This window comes from Coturnix japonica, chromosome 20 (assembly GCF_001577835.2).
Source record: "Coturnix japonica isolate 7356 chromosome 20, Coturnix japonica 2.1, whole genome shotgun sequence".
NCBI classification, from domain to species: domain Eukaryota; kingdom Metazoa; phylum Chordata; class Aves; order Galliformes; family Phasianidae; genus Coturnix; species Coturnix japonica.
This window is the reverse complement of record NC_029535.1, coordinates 413,924-432,368: the sequence shown is the minus strand read 5'-3', so window position 1 is coordinate 432,368 and position 18,445 is coordinate 413,924. Positions and strand designations below refer to the sequence as shown.

Genomic DNA, 18,445 nt, shown 5'->3' with positions numbered 1-18,445 from the left:
AACTTTTAATAAAATCTTACTTTTATAATGAAAAACTACCTACTATGCACAAACAAACCAAACATTCAATAAAACTCCGCCTCTTAAAGAAATCTAATTCTCCATGATCAGATCTCAGAAGGCCATCCAAAGATAAAGAGACTAACAGTAATGACAGTGCCCTGTCCTTCACTTCATCACAACAGATTTCATCTACAACAGCTTACCCTTCTGCTCTGATTCAAGGTTTACTCCAAATTCCATACAAATGCTGTGCCATAATCTTTGCATATTTTAAAGTGAAGTCACTCTATAAGATTAAAGTGATTTTACAGCCTCTAATAAAAAAATGATTAAAAAGCCAAAAAACCCACTGTAGCCAAATCACTCCAGAGTCAATACAGAAAATGCACCCAATGATTTACATGACGTGGGATTAGACAGTACAGAAACAACACACAGAAGTTTTATGGCAACCATAACTCTTTGAACAATAATTGCTGTGACCAGTGAAATTTCATGATACGTTGAATAAATTCAAGCTTTGTAAATCTAAATCATTCCCTTCAAAAGCAATTTACCTTGTCCCCCTTGCATGGGAAATCCAGTTTCCATTCGTACTGAGTTGTTTGCTCCCAGGGGCCCATTGATTCGGACATCTTGGCTTCTATTTTGAGCTAAAGCTAAGTTGATAGCACCTTCCCCTAGAAGTAATACAGAGGTTGGGGGAATTGAATGACGTACAGGAAAGCAGAATACAGACACCTTCAAAAGGACATTCACAAAATGTCAAGGAAGGAAGAACAAACTTTACCTACAACATGCACTTCATAAGTTATACAGAATACCCTCATCTTTATGTTTCAATTTTAAGAAAAGACAGCATCACGGCAAGCACTAAGTTCAATTAAACCTTCAATTTCATCCTCACTGTGCTCCTGAACAGCTGTCTGGGATGGATATTTCAGTCGTGAACTTCGCTGAAAATTTGTTTTAAAAAGCCTCATAGGAACCAATTGGGAACAGGGCACATTTTGCTAGTAACACTCTCAGGAACATTCCTCAGCAGGTTTTCCTGGTGCTTAAGGGATTTCCAGTGACTGTGTTTATTATTATTATTATTATACCTATTCTCAGAAGATCAAAAGCCTCGCAGTCCCTTTTCATCAAAATTATTCCCCAAATTGCTGAATTACAAGATTCGTAACATTAACAAAGTACACAAAATCACTTAAAATTTTAGTGTGTATTCATTATAATGTCCAGGAAAACAAATAAAGCATGAAATACCTTCGATCTGAACTGAGAGAATCCCCAAATCACGGAGCTGCTGGTTATTATTCTGAGCCAGAATGCGCAGCCGCTCCGCTGCTTCACGGGGTATGTTAAAGGTGACACGTACGCTGTTCCAGGGCTCTATTTTCTGCAGCTTTAACTTGTTGGATTCTTAAAAGATAGAAGGTGAGAGTTACTGCAAAGTCAATTTTCAAACAAGTACCATGAAGCAAATTGGTAAAAAAGCACACGTGAATCCCCCCCAAAACAGTGATTTGGCACTGAAAATGACCCATGGCTGCCCTCAGACACAGCTGAGTTCTCCAGCACAGATGAGACCACTGCATTACTTTCCAAAAATGAGCAAAATGAAAACTCCAAAGTTATAACTAATAAAATAGCAAACGCAAACACTCCATAACATCACTGAAAAAATGAAATATCCTGTGAAGAAACAACTTTGGAAAGACAGAACATGTATTGCAACAGATTTAATAGAACTGTTTGTGTAGTGAAAAATGTGAATACAAGAATGAAACCCTCGCATCCACTCTGCTAGACACTTGTGAGATGTTTTTTGTAGGCCAGCACCAACGAAGCCTTACTGGTATTCCATTCACTCCTACCACATTATTCAGTGATTCTGAACAGGGATGCTCAAACTGCTGCAGGAACCATACTGAACTTGTACTAAATATTTAGCTGCAGATCTTCTGTAAGCCTGTTCTATGTACGAGTGCTTCTACACAAATCAATCCTTTTAAAATTAACAGGTGGGAATAGGCGAAAAGATAAGCCAGCAATGTTGAAAAACATGGATCTGAAGTTGTATGACTGGACATAAGAAGGAACTTTTTCTCTAAGAGAGTGGTCAGGCACTGGAATGGCTGCCCAGGGAGGAGGTGGAGTCACCATCCCTGGCAGTGTTCAAGAAGCGTCTGGATAGGGAGCTAGGATATATGGTTTAGTAGTTTTCTGTAGGTATGGTAAAGGGAGGACGGTTGGACTAGATGATCTTGTAGGTCCTTCCCAACCTTGTGATTCTATGATTCTATGAAAACATTCCTACAAAATGCTGTTTGGGGTAAGAAAAGGCTAGATTCCTAATACAGAATTACAGGCTTCCAATGTCAAGCTTTTTGACAAGGAAGAACAGCAGACCTGTGGAAGCTTGCTTTGTGTTCCCTAAGAACACATCGCTTAACAGTGCCAGTAGCTCATCCCTATCTTGTCCCAACTACCTCACCAAAACCCTCCTGCTGCTTGTAATAACAGCAGCATCAGTTTGTCCTCTTTAGCAGGAGAGTTGACAGAAGTTGAAAACCCTCTCTGATACAGGTCTGTGTGGTGCTATATTGAATCTGACCGGCATTCCAACACTTCACATATAACAAACACATTATCAGTTTCAGTACTTCTACATGTTGGTATCTGAGCTCTCATTTTGCAGTCATCGAACCTGCCAAGTCTAAACCAATATGATTCATTAACCTGACATTTTCAATATCCTGTTTTCTTCTGAATCAGCTTAAATAACTCACCACTCCAATCATTTCAAACACGTTGATTTTTAAAAATTTGTTTTCTGCTTCCTCAGCTGAAGCTTGAATCAAGTTCATTAATCCTGCCCTTAACATTTATAATGAATGCAGCATACAGTTGCCTGTATGTAACAAAGGCAACTCCACACAGACACAGGTTGAATTTGCTCCCATCAAAGCACTGCACCAGTTACACCACTGCTAGCCACGTCACCTTAACTACCAACAGGATACAACTCAAACCAGCGGGAATTCTTCAGTAGATTTGCCTTATCACAGCTCTATAACTTCCCTTCAGAGCCCAACAACTAAAGCCGTCAATTCCAACTGACTATGACTGGAGAAAATGGAAAGCCAAGAACAAAGTGACCCAGAAATTTGACTTGTTTATTCAGAAGCCAGAAATTAGTTTTCTATAGAAATGAATAGAAATGGTACTCTGCACTATGAAGAAACAAGTAACGTTTTAAAATCTAATCCAGAAAATTCAGTTTCTTTAAACACAGACTGACTGCCTTTAAAAGGACAGCGGGTTCTTCTTTGTATTGTGACTTCAAAAGAACATGCAAAAAAAGCAGCATGATAGGACAGTGACCGCCAGTTCTCAGGAAAAGTTTGGTTCATATACAGCAGGAAGGAGGAAAGAGAGCTCATATTGGCAATGATGTGGCTTTTAGGCTGCATTATATCATAATAAGCCAAAGCAGAGCAGTGCTGCTGTGGTCCTGTACTTCGTGGTGCTGCTTGTGTATGCACCTGCTGCTGCGTTTAAGGCAACCCTCCTTGGTTTACCTGTTTCTGTAGCAGACTATACTAATAGCAAGCAGACACCTTGACTGTTCAGTAACATACATCAACCTCCTCCAATGATCAGTAGAAGGGCATTCCTGGGCTGACCAGTGGGGAGGAAGCAAATCACTGATGCACTGCCCCAAACCACCCCAACACTGCACCCATCCAGAAAGATTGTTTTTGAGTGAGAGAGACTACATAACGAAACAGCTATAGTTAATCATCACAAGTCCCTTTGCAAAGATGCTGAGACAGTGGACAGATGTTTTTTTTCCAAATCTAGATATGCTGATTAAAGACATTGCTGTTCCAATGGCCTGTGTTACTAGTGAACTAGGGAAGCCTGTCCACAGAGTGGGTACACAGGGTCATGTGAGAATGCTCCATTCTCCCCTCTTCAGAAAAAATCTGGTAGATGAGGTCAGTGCAGCAGCTAAGTGGCAATAATGACTTGAACAGGCCCAGTTATTTTGGAGTGAATCTACTCTCAACTGCAGTGGTTTAAATCGGATGGTTTTGATATTAAAAAGAACATCCTGTTTGGACAAGTTTGGTTTCACTTTCATACAGAAGAACAATATGTAATTGAGAGAAATGGAAGAGAAGAAAAAAAAAAAACAAGTAAAACACTGGAACAAAACTGGAATGAATGTGAATGCACTAATTAGATCAGTTTTAAACAAAGAAGTAACTGCAGAAACTTGTACTTAGTGCCCCCGAGAAGAACAGGACCCAGATGCACTAAGAACAAGCCAGTCAACCATCCAGTTAACTAGAAAATGGCAATATATTTCTTTTTACAAGCATTCTGATTATGTCATTAATTATTTTAAGGACAGCTGAAAAACAAGGAAGTAAATTACCCATGTGTAGAAGGCCAGGTACATTCTCCAATATAACACTCAGTTTCTGTTCAAAGTCTCTATCCCCTATATCTCCTTTAAAAGCTACAAAGATTGTGGAATCTTCAGGAGCAACCTCCTGTTTCAGTTCGTCTTCCTCCAGTCCTGAATCCAAATCCACCTCTAAGTCTTCCATAGCCGAGGAGTACAAGGATGCACATGTATCTCCCACGTTTGGTAGGTCGTCCAAAACCATTGTGTCCAACAAAGAGAGCCAGTCAGACGTTCAGAAGATACTTTGGAGGAAAAAAATAAATTACAATGTGTAAAGACACAACCAACTGCACTCAACAACGTGCAAAGAACACTGAGAAGAAACCTACCGGGTGACCCTGTGCTAGGGCCTGCGAGACAAACAGCGCGACTCCGAGCAGTGCGGCCATCGCAGCAGCCGAGCTGTTTGTCCACCAGAACAAACAGAAGTTGGTGGTTTCTTGACAGAATCCTTCCACATGTGAGTGGAGCAGTATTCCAGCTGACCTAAATGATAGAGAAAAAGGGAAGGGTAAATAAAATCAATTACTCTCATCTCCACATCATACAGAGGACAAACAGGAATCTACAACAACCCTGCAACGCTTGGCTGCCAGGAAACTGAGAGGCACTCAGCAGCACTTTAATTGCAGGGAGGCTGGGGGGGGAACCACCAAACATAATTGTAGGGATTGCAGATGCTTCATACAACAAAGCAGTAGGAAAGCCACAGCACCAGAAGATATCCAGCACTTAATGAGAATTTTACTCATCCAGAGAGCTCCTAAGCACACAATGCTTGTTTTGTGAAAGTTTAGGTGCTCTCAGCTGCTTACGCACATTACAACTTGAAACACACTGCCTCAATGCTAGCCAACAATTTCCCCATCTTCTAGTGGAATTAAATAAATCAAGTCATGTCTGATACTTCTCGCTCCAAGAAAACACAATAAGCTGCAATTACATTAGGATGTTACCCATGCAGAGGTGCAATCCAAGACAGAAGAGCAGCATTTATTGAGATTCACACTCCTCCACTTTGCCTGCAGCCATGACAGGGCAGCAGGACCCCACAAGTCAGCCAGACCCACACAGTGGTCTCACACCCAACACTCAGCAAATATTTCTTATGCAATTCCAAGCATCCACATCAAGAGTCAATACAGAAAGGGACCGGTTCCTGCCCACCACCGTGATTAACAAATCAAACCAACAGGTGATGCTGCCAAGACCTCGTAAGTCCCAAGCTGTTGGCATTCAGCATGGCCCAACAGAAGCACTCAGTTCAGGATGCTCCAATGGGATGCAGACCAGCTTCTTGGCAGAGGTTCAAGTTCCCAACACAAATTAAAACCACAAGTTGGAGATTAAAGGTGAACTGCGGATAGCAGCTGGGAAAAAAAAAAAAAAAAAAAAGCCTTTCTTCATACAGAAAATAACCACGTTAGAAAGGCGTACACAGGAACAGCCACCTAGCCCAGCACACTCCACCCTGCTGTGGTATCAGGCCTCTGCTCCGGAACACTGCTCACGTTTGGGATTGCAAACACAGGTGGTTTTGTAATCCATGTTCTTTTGCAGTCTGCACTGAAAGTAAAAATACTTCCCATGTATTTCCACAGTGCTGTCATACGATTACATTCTCTTTTTGTTCTCTAGACTCTTTCATCCTCAGCTCTGCAGTGAAATCACAGCTCTGAGCACTCAGCAGCTGCACTGAGTCAAACTCCAGCTCCACATCACGTGTCCAGGTAACAAGGATACAACTGATAACCATCTGCAGAAAAGTTGGTTTAATTGATTTTCACATGCAAAAGAATGGTGAGTGTCCTTGGCAGGGCTGGGCTGCTTCCCCTAACCACAGGTCATGCTACATACATAATTCATTACACATACTCTGACTTCTGGAAGGAAGGAGCTTGGAGCCCAACATCAGCAATAGCCTTAGGGACAACCACACCGGGGACTGAATGAGCGCCCTGTGAAAACCAAGCTTCATCTTCTGAAAATAACAAAACAAATACCTATAAAACAGGTATAACATTATCAGGAACAGAAATATTGGATCAATACACAAGGTTTTAAATGTTCAAAATACGTACAAATACTCAGAGGGGGATGTTCTACATTCGCTGAGAAGCATGAATATTTCCTACAGCCCCAAAGACGAAGGAAACGACCTTTCCTCTGTAAATAAATAACATTGTGTTTTTATTTTGAATGTTAGTGCCCAAAGTACCTGTGGCAGCTTTAGAGTCTCCTCTCAAACATGCAGTATGGCCTGCTCCTGTGCTCATGTAGGATTTATACCAACCACGACAGGAGGAAGTGATGATTTGTGAAATGTTCCTCTTTGGGCAGAACGCGGCCTGTCTTCCATCCCCAAACCAAATGAATCCCAGCTGCATCCCTCTTGCTAACAAATTCTGTAATCCCCTGGTTATAAGGTTGACTGCCATAAATCAGAAGCCAGCCCACAAGCACAATTAACAAGGATCTTCATTCAACACTCCTCCCTTAGCCTTTCCAGCCCCTATTCTCCTTCTCCTCCCCCCCCAAAAAAAGAATAAAACCAAAACCCTTCGGGTCTAAGCACACACAGTAAAGCCCCGGTCCTGCAGCGATGCTGGTAACTTCATGTAGCTGCCAGCAGGCCAGTACTGCAGCCCTCATGAGCAAGAGTCACACTGGAATCAATGTGCAGAACTGCAGAACAGCCTGAGCTGTGGCTGCCACAGCAGGCAGCCTGGGCCTACAGCAGGAGCCCACAGCACAGATCCAGTGCCACATGATGGGACAGTGCTTAGCAATCCTAGTGGGATCCCAGAAGAGGGGATCAGAGCAGATCAGAGCCAGCCTGCAGCTGCTAGCAGGGGCAGCTGAGTGCTGGGAAATGTTGGCACCAGCCCTGCCAGGTGGAAGCAGGACAAAATGAGCTGTGCCTCGATAGTCATGTACTGAGACAAGCTCAAATGATTCAAACTTATGGTTATACCCTCCTGTTAAGCAGAGCTTGAAGCCTTTATGTCTCTTTCTTCCTATCCCACTTTCACTGTGCAAGTCAGGTAAAGCACAGCAAGGCTTTGTCCAGTAAGTGGAAAGGGCAAGAGCAGTTCCTTCACAAGCATGGAAGAACCAGAAGGACGGATGGGCTGGTGTCCTTCACGAGCAGATGCCAGAAGCTGGCACAGAGCACAGCCCTCATCCACACAGCAGCAATTATTTAAAGCTGCTGAAACCAGGAACAAGAAGGAAAAAAAAAAATAAAAAAAATCAGTCCTGAAATGAGACTACAATCGAGTCCTTCAGGGAATCCGGAACTGACAGTGAGAAGAAAAAGGCTTCGACAGCAGCAAGTAGCAACATAATTTCCAAAGGACACACAACCCTCCCTACTTCTGCCTTCATTGAAGAATGTTGCTTAATGGGAATAAAAGGAAATTGGAAAAAAAAACAACCAACCAACAACCAACACATCCAGCATCCTTGACGCTTCCCCGATTCTTGACGTGCCTTCCAAGCCATTCTGTGATTCTACAATTCATTCCATGGTTCGTACACAAGGGGTCTATGGTGCAAACACCAAAATTACATACTTGTTTCCAGGCATTCTGATTCAAATGCAATATATCCTTCTGTTACCTTCCAACAGCTTCAGTTCTTCTTTGTCTTCATTGAATTCCAGGCTGGGAAATGGTGTGAAACAGTAACTCCCAAAAGTGGCATCCTGGAAGAAAGTCTCTGTGTTCCATAGACAAGGCTACAAAGTTACAAAAATACACAATGAACACCTCGGTTTTCAAACACAGCTTTACAGCAAATCCTGCCCTTGTCTATCTGCAAATAGGGCTTTTGACTCCACCCCAACATTAACAGCAAATACTCAGAGCGAGGATTTAGAAAAACTGACCTTGAGTCACAGGTAAAAAACCATTCACTGCACGCTCCTTTTGGCTGACAAATCAGAGCAAGTTTTATCCATACCAATGCCCCACATGTCCTCTTCCAATTCAAGATAAACCCTTCTGGAGGTAATTTGTTATGAGAGAAATAGAAAAGGAAATACAAAACAAGCACAACAACAATGCACTGCTACAGCTGTGAGCCGCCTCAGCCCAGGCAGACGCCTCCAGCTCAAGCTGACCCCCCACCAATGCACACCATGGGCCCACACAAGCACCTCAGCGGGATGTTTCTGCCACAGATGGCCAACAGAGCAAAACCAAAAGAGGGGTTTCATAGCAGTGTTGCAGTGACGTTCTTTGAGCACGCATCCTTCTTACACACCACCTGCCCATCCGTGTGGCAGCAGGTGAGGGAGCAAAACTCAGAAAAACAAAGCTGAAATTGGGTATTTTCTACCCAGAAAAGAGTAAAATCCCTTTAAAATCCCCCAGCATTGTGCTTGGTGTTTCTGATAGCCCAGCAGCCCCAGGGGAGGGATGCACTACCTACGTTACATCACATCACACATGCTTTGCAGCACCTTTCATTGCTACCGACCGCTCCTGGACCTCTGGTAACTTATTGTGTCTCTTCACATCCTAACTCAAGAAGCAGCGCAGGGCCAAGCAATGAATCTCAGTGGCTAAAACATGAGGATAACGCCGCTGGTTCCAGCTACACTGGTGATTACACTCATATAAATGCCACAATATCAAGCTGACAAACCAACCAAAATCTGAAATGAGAAATTTCAATACCATTCCCTGAACACAGGCCAAAACTCACAATGCAGATAAAGCAAATGTGTGCCAACTTCTCTCCCTTTTCACAGCAGGACACTCCCTGCAGTGCAGCCATGGGGCTGTGTGCTGTGTGCCACAAAGCAGATGGACCACAGACAGCGGCTGGGCTGCCCCAGTGGCTGCAGAGCAGAACAAGGTGCTTGGGAGGAGGATGTTGGATGCTGCTGCCTCTGTTCCCCTGAGCACTCAGCAATATCAAGTTTGGTTACAGAAAGTCACTCATTAGCATTAGAGCATTTCCTCCAGCTTTCCTTACAGTAAGTGATCTGACAGAGACCTTGGGAGTGTCCAGGCACTGAACAGGTACCTTCACAGACAGCAAAGAATCCATCCAGACAACCCCGTAAAGAGTTCAGTCAACATAAAAAGGACCAATTTGATCTGATGCTTGCTCAAATGTCAATGAAGCAAAGCCCACAAGAAGGCAGGCTCCATTCATCCTGATGCACGGCTTTCCTCTATTCCCGTATTTTTCCACTACACTTCCACAGCCTTCAGGCACAAAACAAGTAAAACCTGTGTTTTTCTGAAAGATGGAAAACCATGGATGGCTGCAACAAATGTGCACGTGCATTTTGATGCACGTTGCTTAGTGGAATGTTTGCATTTTTAAGGCTTTATGAAGCTGAAGTTCGTGAGCTGTGCTTAAACTCCACAGCTACAGCCATTCTGCTGTGGACACTTCTCCATCTGGGCAACTCAGCCATTCTTAATTCAGCAGAAGCCAACAGCCTCCATCACCAAGGCTGCTCTAAAAAGAAAACCCAGTGCTAACTCCAGAGCAAGCCAAGTAACCACGTGGAGAGATCCCCATGTGTAAGAGCTGAACAGGACCCCAGGAGGTTCCCAGCCCTGCGTGAGCCCACGCAGCACAGGCACTCCTTGTAGAAGCTGCAGACTGCACGGTGTAACTAACATCAGACATTAAGGATATTGCTATCTAGAAGTAATGTACCGCAGCCTGTAATAGATAAACACCATGACAGCACTGTGCAGTTGGTAACTGTTCATTAAGGCCCATCAATGCAATTGGCAAGTAAGTAAAATGAGAAGCTATTTAACCTTAGATGCATCTTGACAAGAAACCATTTGATCTCATCTCCTGAAGGCTGTGAGAAACCCCCTTGTTAAGTAGCAACCCAGTCAATGTGTGGTGGTGACGGGCTTCTTATCTCAGGTGGAACCAATCCCCACCAGCCAAAGCAGTCTGGGCCAACAAGCCCCACATGTGGCTTTTATCCCCAAAACCCTCGCTGATGTTCATAAATGCTGGTACAACAATCAAGTATTCCTGTGACTGTCAGTCCTGAACTGAACTCTGACTGGAACCTCCACCTCTTATATAGTGCAGTACTCTTCACCAGGCTCTTCTCTGTGCAGTGGAAGCCCATTACATTTCACTAAGATTTATAAAATCCCGAGACACTGTGAAGTATGAAGAAAAAAATTAAACATAATGTAAATGGCTTAAAAGTAACTCAGGTGCTCAGGAAGGAGAACGCTTGATCTGAAGAGAAAGAAAATGACCAAAATCATGAATGCCACATTAAGCAGGGATAGCTTTTGATGAAATCGAGGTTGTTCTGAGACTCTCCTGATATATAAAAGCTTGCAGTACATTCTGCACTCTCTAAAGCTTTTGGCAAAACGAAATCCTGGAAGTATTGTCACATGAAGAGCCACACTGTGGTCTCTATGGTAAAACAGATGCAAAAGAATTAGCAGTGTATTAGTGTGGGATGGACAGAGGGCCTGAAGAAAACCTCAGAAGGAACACCTTCCTATGCTGCACAGCTATTTCTTGTCCAGTGCTATTCTTCACCAGCAAGAATAATTCTCCATGCTTTCCTTGTACCTTACAGTAAGGAAGGAGGTTTATGGGTGTGCCTTGCAGGAGTGCAGGACACGGGTTTACATGTGATGCAGGCTCTGTAAGAAACTGCCCAGAGATGGAGCCCCATACCAGTTCCCATGTCTCGGAAGGTCACGTATATTTAACTATTAAAAGAGTAAAAACTACAAAACTAAAAGGACGCACACAGGACTTGGAGAACTTAGCAGCATGTATCTTTTGGTGAGAGTAACTGAATCATTCCTTTTCACAAAATGCAGACTTAAAATTCAGACTCTCACATACACAGCTCACATCTTCATAGTTTCATAGTTTCGTGCGGGTTTGGAAGGGACCTTAGAGATCATCGAGTCCAACCCCCCGGGATTCGAGCCTCTGTGTAGCAGAGCGGCACTTCTACCACTTGCAACACAGGGGATTCGAACCCAGGGCCTCTGGTGTTGCAAAGTGGCGTCTTTAACCACTGCGCCACCGGAGGCATACATCTTCTGTTCCAGTATCAGTTTATATAAGGACAAATCAATTTAGACAAGGCACAGCTCTTCTACTGTACTTTTTAATTGCTGTACAAATCTGACCCAAAGCCCTCTGCTCCCTGAAGCTGCAGAAGGGAGCAGCCCCCTCAGTCCCAGAACGATGGCTGTCACACTGAGCACCTCCCTTCCTCAGGTGAGCTCTGCCGCACACTGCTCCTCCTTCACTTCCCTAAATACATGAAGAGATATTTACTCTGACACGACATCAAGGTCCCCATACATAGACACCAGAATTCATCTCTTGTTCCTACTTTAAGGACATTACCACCAGACTTGGAAGTGCTGTTCCAAACGCAGGAGGCTTGTCAGCAGCACCAACTAACGACACAGGACACATTGCAAGGGCAACAAGCCCTGCTGGCAGATGGTTTTTACCTATGCTTTCAGACCTCTGCAAAGTTTCCTCTAGCTCCTCTCTGTGCAATCCAAAGCCCAGCCTTCCCCCACTCCTTTCCTTCTGATTAGGCCACAAATAATTCAGTGTCACACATCATCCCGAGGGAAGCCTTCAGCTACCAAGATGCACAATCTAAGCCATACACAGGCTGTGGGGGCTGAAATGTCACCTGTGTGGGGCAGCTGCTGCTGCAAAACAACTGATTCACTCCGAGGCCACCAAAAGTTTGCAAACAGGGCAGAGCAAGAGGCGGACAGAACACACAGCAACCACTGCCTCCATAAAGCAAACATGACAGAAGTTCCACCTGTCAGCCAGATGGAAAACCTCTCACCTGGAATACGGGGATGGACCTCCCCTGCCTCAGGTCTGTATATGTCTAGCATTATTTATCTTTCAATTTCTGCCCCTTTGCTTTCCCAATTCTAAGCATTCTTTCCCATAGCTTCTGCTCTGGCCAGAGTTAAGGAACAAGTTTGTCTGAACACAATTTCTGCTATGCAGACTCTCAGCTTTAAGCCCTGCTGTTCATCCAGTGGGAGCTCCCTGTACATCGTCGCATTTGTATTTCTCAATAGAGGCCACATGGTTTTGAAAGAGACACCAACACCAAGTTCCCTGCCCTTCAGAGGGGCACCAATGACCTGTAACAGCTCTATTTCCACTGCAATCCAACTGTTACAGCCACCTTCGCTCCTCAATGTCCTTGGCAGCAAACCTTCTGCCTTTGCAAAACTCTTAAACACACTGTATCTGTGTAGCTGCAACTCCAGTTTTCTTCCAAAAGCAATCAGTACAGTATTCAAAACTAAAAACATGCTGGAAACCCATTCAATGACCTAGTTATGAGTTTAAGACGTTTAACATCTGCTACAAAGGTACGCGATCTTTGGCAGTACCACAGCTAAGAACTGAGCGATAGTACAAATGTTCATCGGAACGCTATCGCCCCATGTTTCAAGCATTTAAGCAGCTGAAAAGTGAAAGCATTAATACTCAGTTTACAAACGCAGGTAGAGGCCTGGCTTTCTCATGTTCTTCCACACATTTCAAAAGAAGCAGCTATTTCTTTACTAGAACAGCATAACATTACTGCACACTGCCTGATGTAAGCAGCGAGACCCACAGAGCGGGCCGAGCAGCCCCCGACCCGGGGCACACAGCTCAGCACCGCTCCTCCCGCACCAGCCAGGGGAAAGAAAGGGAGGTCGGGCTTTCTGAAAGAAACCGAACTTGGAGAAAGGCCGGGACACACCGAGACTACAGGACCAGAAGATCGCTACGCTGGAGAGTTACAGAGAAATTCAAACAAAAGCTGGGGCTCAAAGAAACGTCAGCGCACCGTCACTGACATCTTCGTGACACCCGCCGAAGAACCGACCCCAGAAACAGCGCCCGAGCCGACAGCGGCTTCAGGCGGCTTTAGCGAGAGCCGCTTTCCTCCTCCCGGGGCTGCGCACCGCCGGCTGGGCCCGGCCCGAGAGCTCCGCAGGCCGCGGTGCGGCCGCAGCTGCGGGCGGAGCCCCGGGGCTCGGGCCGCGGCCCGAGAGGGGCCCGACGACGCGGCCCGGCCCGGGGCTCCCGTCCGAGGGCACCCCTCGAACGCTGCGGCCGAGCGCGGCCCGGCAACCCCCCCCCCCCGGCGGCGGCCCCGAGCACGGTGAGCGCTCGGGCGACTCCGCGCCGCGTCGGGCCGGCTCGTCCCGGCCCGCTCCGCTCCGGGCCGCCGCTTCCGCCCCGCCACCCCCGTCCCGCCCGTGCCGCCGAGAGGCCGCGGGCCGCCCCGCCCTCACCTGGTGCCGGTGTCGCCGCTCCGCCGCCGCCGTGACCCGCTCCGCGACCGCGCGGGGGAGGGCGAGGAGCGCCCGTGCGACCAGGGGCGAGCGGAGCCCGCGCCCCGTGACAGCGGGGGCGGGAGGTCGCGGTGGGCCCTGGGGCGCCCGGACACCCTCCGCAGGCCGCCGCTCCGCCTCCCGCCGCTCCGCCGCGCGCCACGTGACCTCCCGCCCCGCGCCGCCCGCGCCTGCGTCCGAGCGCGCTGCGCCGGGAGGGGGGATCCGCCGGGACGGGGGGTTCCGCCGTGCGGGACGGAGCTGCTCCGCGCTCCGCCGTCGCCGCCCCGCGGTCTCCGCTCTCCTTCATCGCCGCTCCGCGCCGAGCGGGCGCTGCCGGCGGCATCGCGCGGCCCCGGTCCCGGCCCGCGCACTGGGAGCCGCCTTCCGCGAGGCGTCCGCGGGGCCGCGGCGCCGTCCCTCCCGCGGCGCTGTCGGAACCGGGTCCGGCCGGGCCCGGGGGAGCGGCCGGCGCTGCCTGCGGGGCGCTCTGGGGAGCGGCCGCCATCTTTGCCGGGAGGCCCCGGCCGCGGGCGGTCCCCGGGCTGGCGCCGAACGCCGCCGAGTGAAGAAGCCGCTCTGAGGGCGCCCGAGCCCGGCACGGCCTGCGCCGTGTGCTGCAGGAGTCTCTGCAGACGTTCGAACCCGCCTGCGTGTCTTCCCGTGCCACCTGCTCTGGGAGCCTGCGTTCAAAGTCGGCCGGGTCCGGGGCAGCCCCCGGCGCTGCGGCTGTGTCAGCAGCGATACTCGGCTCCTGCCGCACGGCGGGAGCGAGGCCTGCGCTGCTGAGGGAAAGGTGTAACGGGATGGAGTCGTGCGGAACGGCACTAGAATGTGGGGATGCTTTTGAATAACGGAATGCTTTGGTCCCCGAGCAGAGAAGGGGCACACGGGGCTGTCTGGCAGGATTTAGCGTGCGGGGCACTGAGACCCGCAGGAGTTCACGTCATATCCTGCAAGGCTGAGTGCACGTGGGCAATGCCGAGCTCACACCGCCGCGGTGCCGCTGCAGAAACGTCACTTTTTCTTCTGCCGGTCGCCGCTTTCATTGAAGAGCACCCATGTTCCGCTGGTAAACAAAAGCAGCACGTGGCAGCTGCTGTGTAAGGCCACTACAATGACCAGGAGTCCCTTGTGAAAATCCAGTCTTTGGTCCTTTAAAAAACCGCACAGTTGGCACAGCAATGTGGGCAGGTCCTGCTGTGCTCCCTGGGGTGCACGGCCCCCAGCTCACTGCTGGGCACAGCCCCGATGGACCCACAGAACGGCACGACAAGAGGAAACCTCGGTTTGTTTGCAGAACGTGTGAAATGCAGCTGTCCCACTTGTCATTTGCTGCTAGAGCAACACGGAACAAAATAGGATTTCTTAAATGGATGTATGAATCCATTCCATGGGAAAGCAAACCACCACCGTTATTGGATGACTGATGCTTCTGCCAAGTAATTTTGGTGTGTGGAAAGCTGCGAGCAGGCTGTTTATGCAGCACTGGCAGCTCAGACACTCCCTGCTGAAGGACAAATTGCTCAGCAATTCTTTGCTAGGGGGTTCTTCTGCTCGTGCCTCTCTCCATGTATATCTGCCCCGGTGCCTGAGGTGTGGGAGCTCCCTGCACAGCCTTCGTGCTGCCTCTCCCCCAGCGGAGGCACACAGAGGTTTGGGAAGAAGCGTGGGGGCATGGAGTTGTGAAGAATGGGGCTGGGGGAGGCAGCAGAGGATGGGCACAGCCCACAGCATGGCTTGCAGTTGCGCTGGTGGTTTGGGATTCCAGCTGGGACATTAACTTGATGCTGGGATCAGCATGTGGCAGGCTAAGGTACATCTGTGTCCTAGAGCTCAATTCCAAGTCTGAAGCCTTGTGAATCTGAGTCCTGGGGAAGAAACCCTCCCAGACCCTGATAAGTTCCTCAGAAATGTCAGAAGGTGAGATGGGGAGTTTGCTTGCCGGGAGCTTTTCACATGAGGTGTTCTGGGGGCTTTGTATTACTCTGCTAATGTCTTTAGAGCTGGAAGCAAGAGGAAGCTGAAAGGCTTATTCAGTATCTGAAAAGTACCTGCCTTTCTTTCTCATCTCCATAATTTCTTCTGTACAAAGAGGCACTTCTTTACCCATATATGTTTAACTTTCTCCCCTTATCAGCTTGATCTTCCCCAGAACATATTCCCCTACCCCGCACACAGTCAGATCAGAATGCCCTTCTCAGAAATCCCCCTCCAAATCCCGCTGTTTGTCCTCACTAGAAATTAGTGCAGAATTCTTTTTATTTTTCCTTTCCTTGACTTTATATTATCTATGTTAACACAGGGTTAACCACAGCCAGCAATGACAAATAGAGCATTATTCTGCCCAGATTGAGATTTCAGGCAGTGCAGTATTGGTGCGTCTCATTAAGGTTTGCTCTGGTCACCCGAGTGCTGTAACCTTCTTATGTGGAGCAGGGAGGCTGTGTGCCACTCACTCCGGGTCTGCAAAAAGCCCTTCTTTCACCAGCAGCTCCCTGCCTTGCACATCCATTTAGAGCTTCATAACACCATTTCTGGTGACTTTTTATCTTGTACTTCTGAGCACTTGAAAAAGGCCAGGATTGGCACAAGCCTTGCATGGCCAAAATTAATCCCATTCTATCAAAGAGGTGGAAATAACTTTACCATGAGTGTGGTAAAGCTGGCCTCTGCACACCATGAATGGGACTACGGGGTTTTCAGGCCAGTCAGACAAGATTCTGGTTATACGTTCCTATATGGCAGTATTTTTAAAGGAAAAATGCTATATAGCAAAGGTGTCCTCATGGCTAGTTTTAGATTCCCTAAACTTAAATGTTGACTTGGATGGAATGATGTACCTTCTGATACTGGCATAGGGCTCACTTAGAGAGAAGACCTGCCGTGCTGTCCTTCTATCTACTTTTGATCCCAGTCTGTAGCTATCTAGGATTTGGTTTAACTGTGAGTGTGGTGACAGAGACGTGGGCAGATGACTGCATAGCTGGTAGGTAGGGTGGGGGTACTTGGCTGTTGGCATCTCCATGCCTTTGTGGAGGGCTCAGGCCAGTCCCTGTGGCCTGAAACCAGACTGGCAAGCAGCCGTGGTCACTCAGGATTTTGTGCTGGGCAGCAGGCTGCACTCCCGACCATCTGCATCTAAAGATGCTCTGGCCACTGGAGGGCCCTTCATGGGCAGCGTGCTTCGGCTCCCCAGCTCTACTGTGCCCTCTGCCCTGCACACTGGTTTATTTGGCTTCCATCAGATCCCTGCCTCTCTGGAAGCTGGATGTGCCTTCCAGAGCTCTCCCTTTTCTGGCAGCACACAGATAGATATCTATCACTGAAGTAGAGAAGATCTTTTCCAGGCTGCTGCTATGAAAGCACCCACGTGCTGCAAGTGCTCTTCCCTCTCCACCCAGTTTTTCCTAAAACCTTGCAAAATCGACAGTGTTTTTGATGCATAATATTGTTTTGTTGTTCACAAAAGAGAACAGGGTCTGGGGAACTTCAGGCAGAAGCCAACAGCACTGCACAGGGCAGGGCAAGATTCCCACCCCTAGGGATGAAGACCAGAGCCTCGTGCCCTGCCTATGGCTGCTCTGCCCCGCGGGACCCTTGCAGCCCCTAGCCCTGAGGCACACGAGGTCTGGGCAGCAGGGAGGCTCAGCTCACAGCCCTTACTCACACCAGGCACCACCAGCAGTGTGGCTCTGACCACCCTACGGAGCTCAGCAGCGTTTCCTTTGGGAGGAGCTAATGGGAGCAGCACAGGCTCCAGCCTGTCCACGTGTCCAGGCACTCAACAGGACAATGAAGCGAGCAGATCGGCGCTGCAACAGGGCGCAGAGCATCCTTGGCCCTGGATGCTGATTTCTGCTTTGTCTGGCCTTTACGTGCAGTGGTCTGGGCTTGCAACACACAGACAGAAGGATCTGCAGGTAGCAAAGCAGTGCTTCTTAACTGCAGTTGTGAATGGCATTGAACCTCAGAGAGCAATCTCTGTCTAACTGAGCTGACACTTAATGCCAGGCCCCATTTTCAGCTTACCTTAGTGTGAGAAACCGCGCATGTTAGTGGAGAGCAAAGCAAACAGGGACAGATACAAACAGATGGCTTTCAAGACCACAACAGTTGTATTTGTCAAAGGTATATCTTATTTTTTATTGCTATTTTTTGTTATTGTTATTATTATTTCCTTTATTGTTCTTCTCAGCCATCCTATAATTCATATTTCATGTTCTGAGGACCTCAGACACTTGGATGTATAAGTTTTGGGAGAGTTCTGCTTCAGAGTTGCTAGATGTCTGCAATAGCTGACTTGAAATCAGTGCAGACATTGTGCACCCGTGCCTCTAGAATATGGCCCTTTATTTCACAATGTCTGTCTCACTAGTACATATGGAAACATCAGGTGTTTATTGGTGCCATAAACTAAGTTTGATAGGTCTCATCACAACAGATTGACTTGCAGTACCAGAGACATGGGACCAATTAGCTTATCAAAGGTTTCAGTTCTGAATATAGCCGTGCAATGTGGGTGCCATTTTTAGAGAGAGGAAGTGGTGAACAATTCAAAGTACCTTCCAATTATTCTAAACAGTATTTTTTGCAACATAAGCCAGAGAGACAGTAG

General features: G+C 47.7%; 1 protein-coding gene across 6 annotated transcripts in view; it reads right to left on the bottom strand.

Moving 5' to 3' along the window:
- NCOA6 (nuclear receptor coactivator 6) overlaps window positions 1-13,983 on the bottom strand; it is a 41,340-nt gene extending 27,357 nt beyond the window's left edge. For 4 of the 6 annotated variants that reach the window (XM_015881251.1, XM_015881248.1, XM_015881250.1 and 1 more), the window contains exons 1-5: window positions 13,789-13,983; window positions 4,813-4,969; window positions 4,451-4,725; window positions 1,270-1,425; window positions 561-683 (exon numbers count right to left, since the gene is read on the bottom strand). In XM_015881251.1, the coding sequence (XP_015736737.1) occupies window positions 561-683; window positions 1,270-1,425; window positions 4,451-4,685 (514 nt within the window). In that variant the 5' untranslated portion in view covers window positions 4,686-4,725; window positions 4,813-4,969; window positions 13,789-13,983. Of the gene's footprint in view, window positions 1-560; window positions 684-1,269; window positions 1,426-4,450; window positions 4,726-4,812; window positions 4,970-6,358; window positions 6,465-8,104; window positions 8,223-13,788 lie in introns of those variants that run through there. The other 2 variants (XM_015881249.2, XM_032448608.1) reach the window with 2 other exon arrangements.
- Between the last annotated feature and the right edge of the window lie 4,462 nt (window positions 13,984-18,445).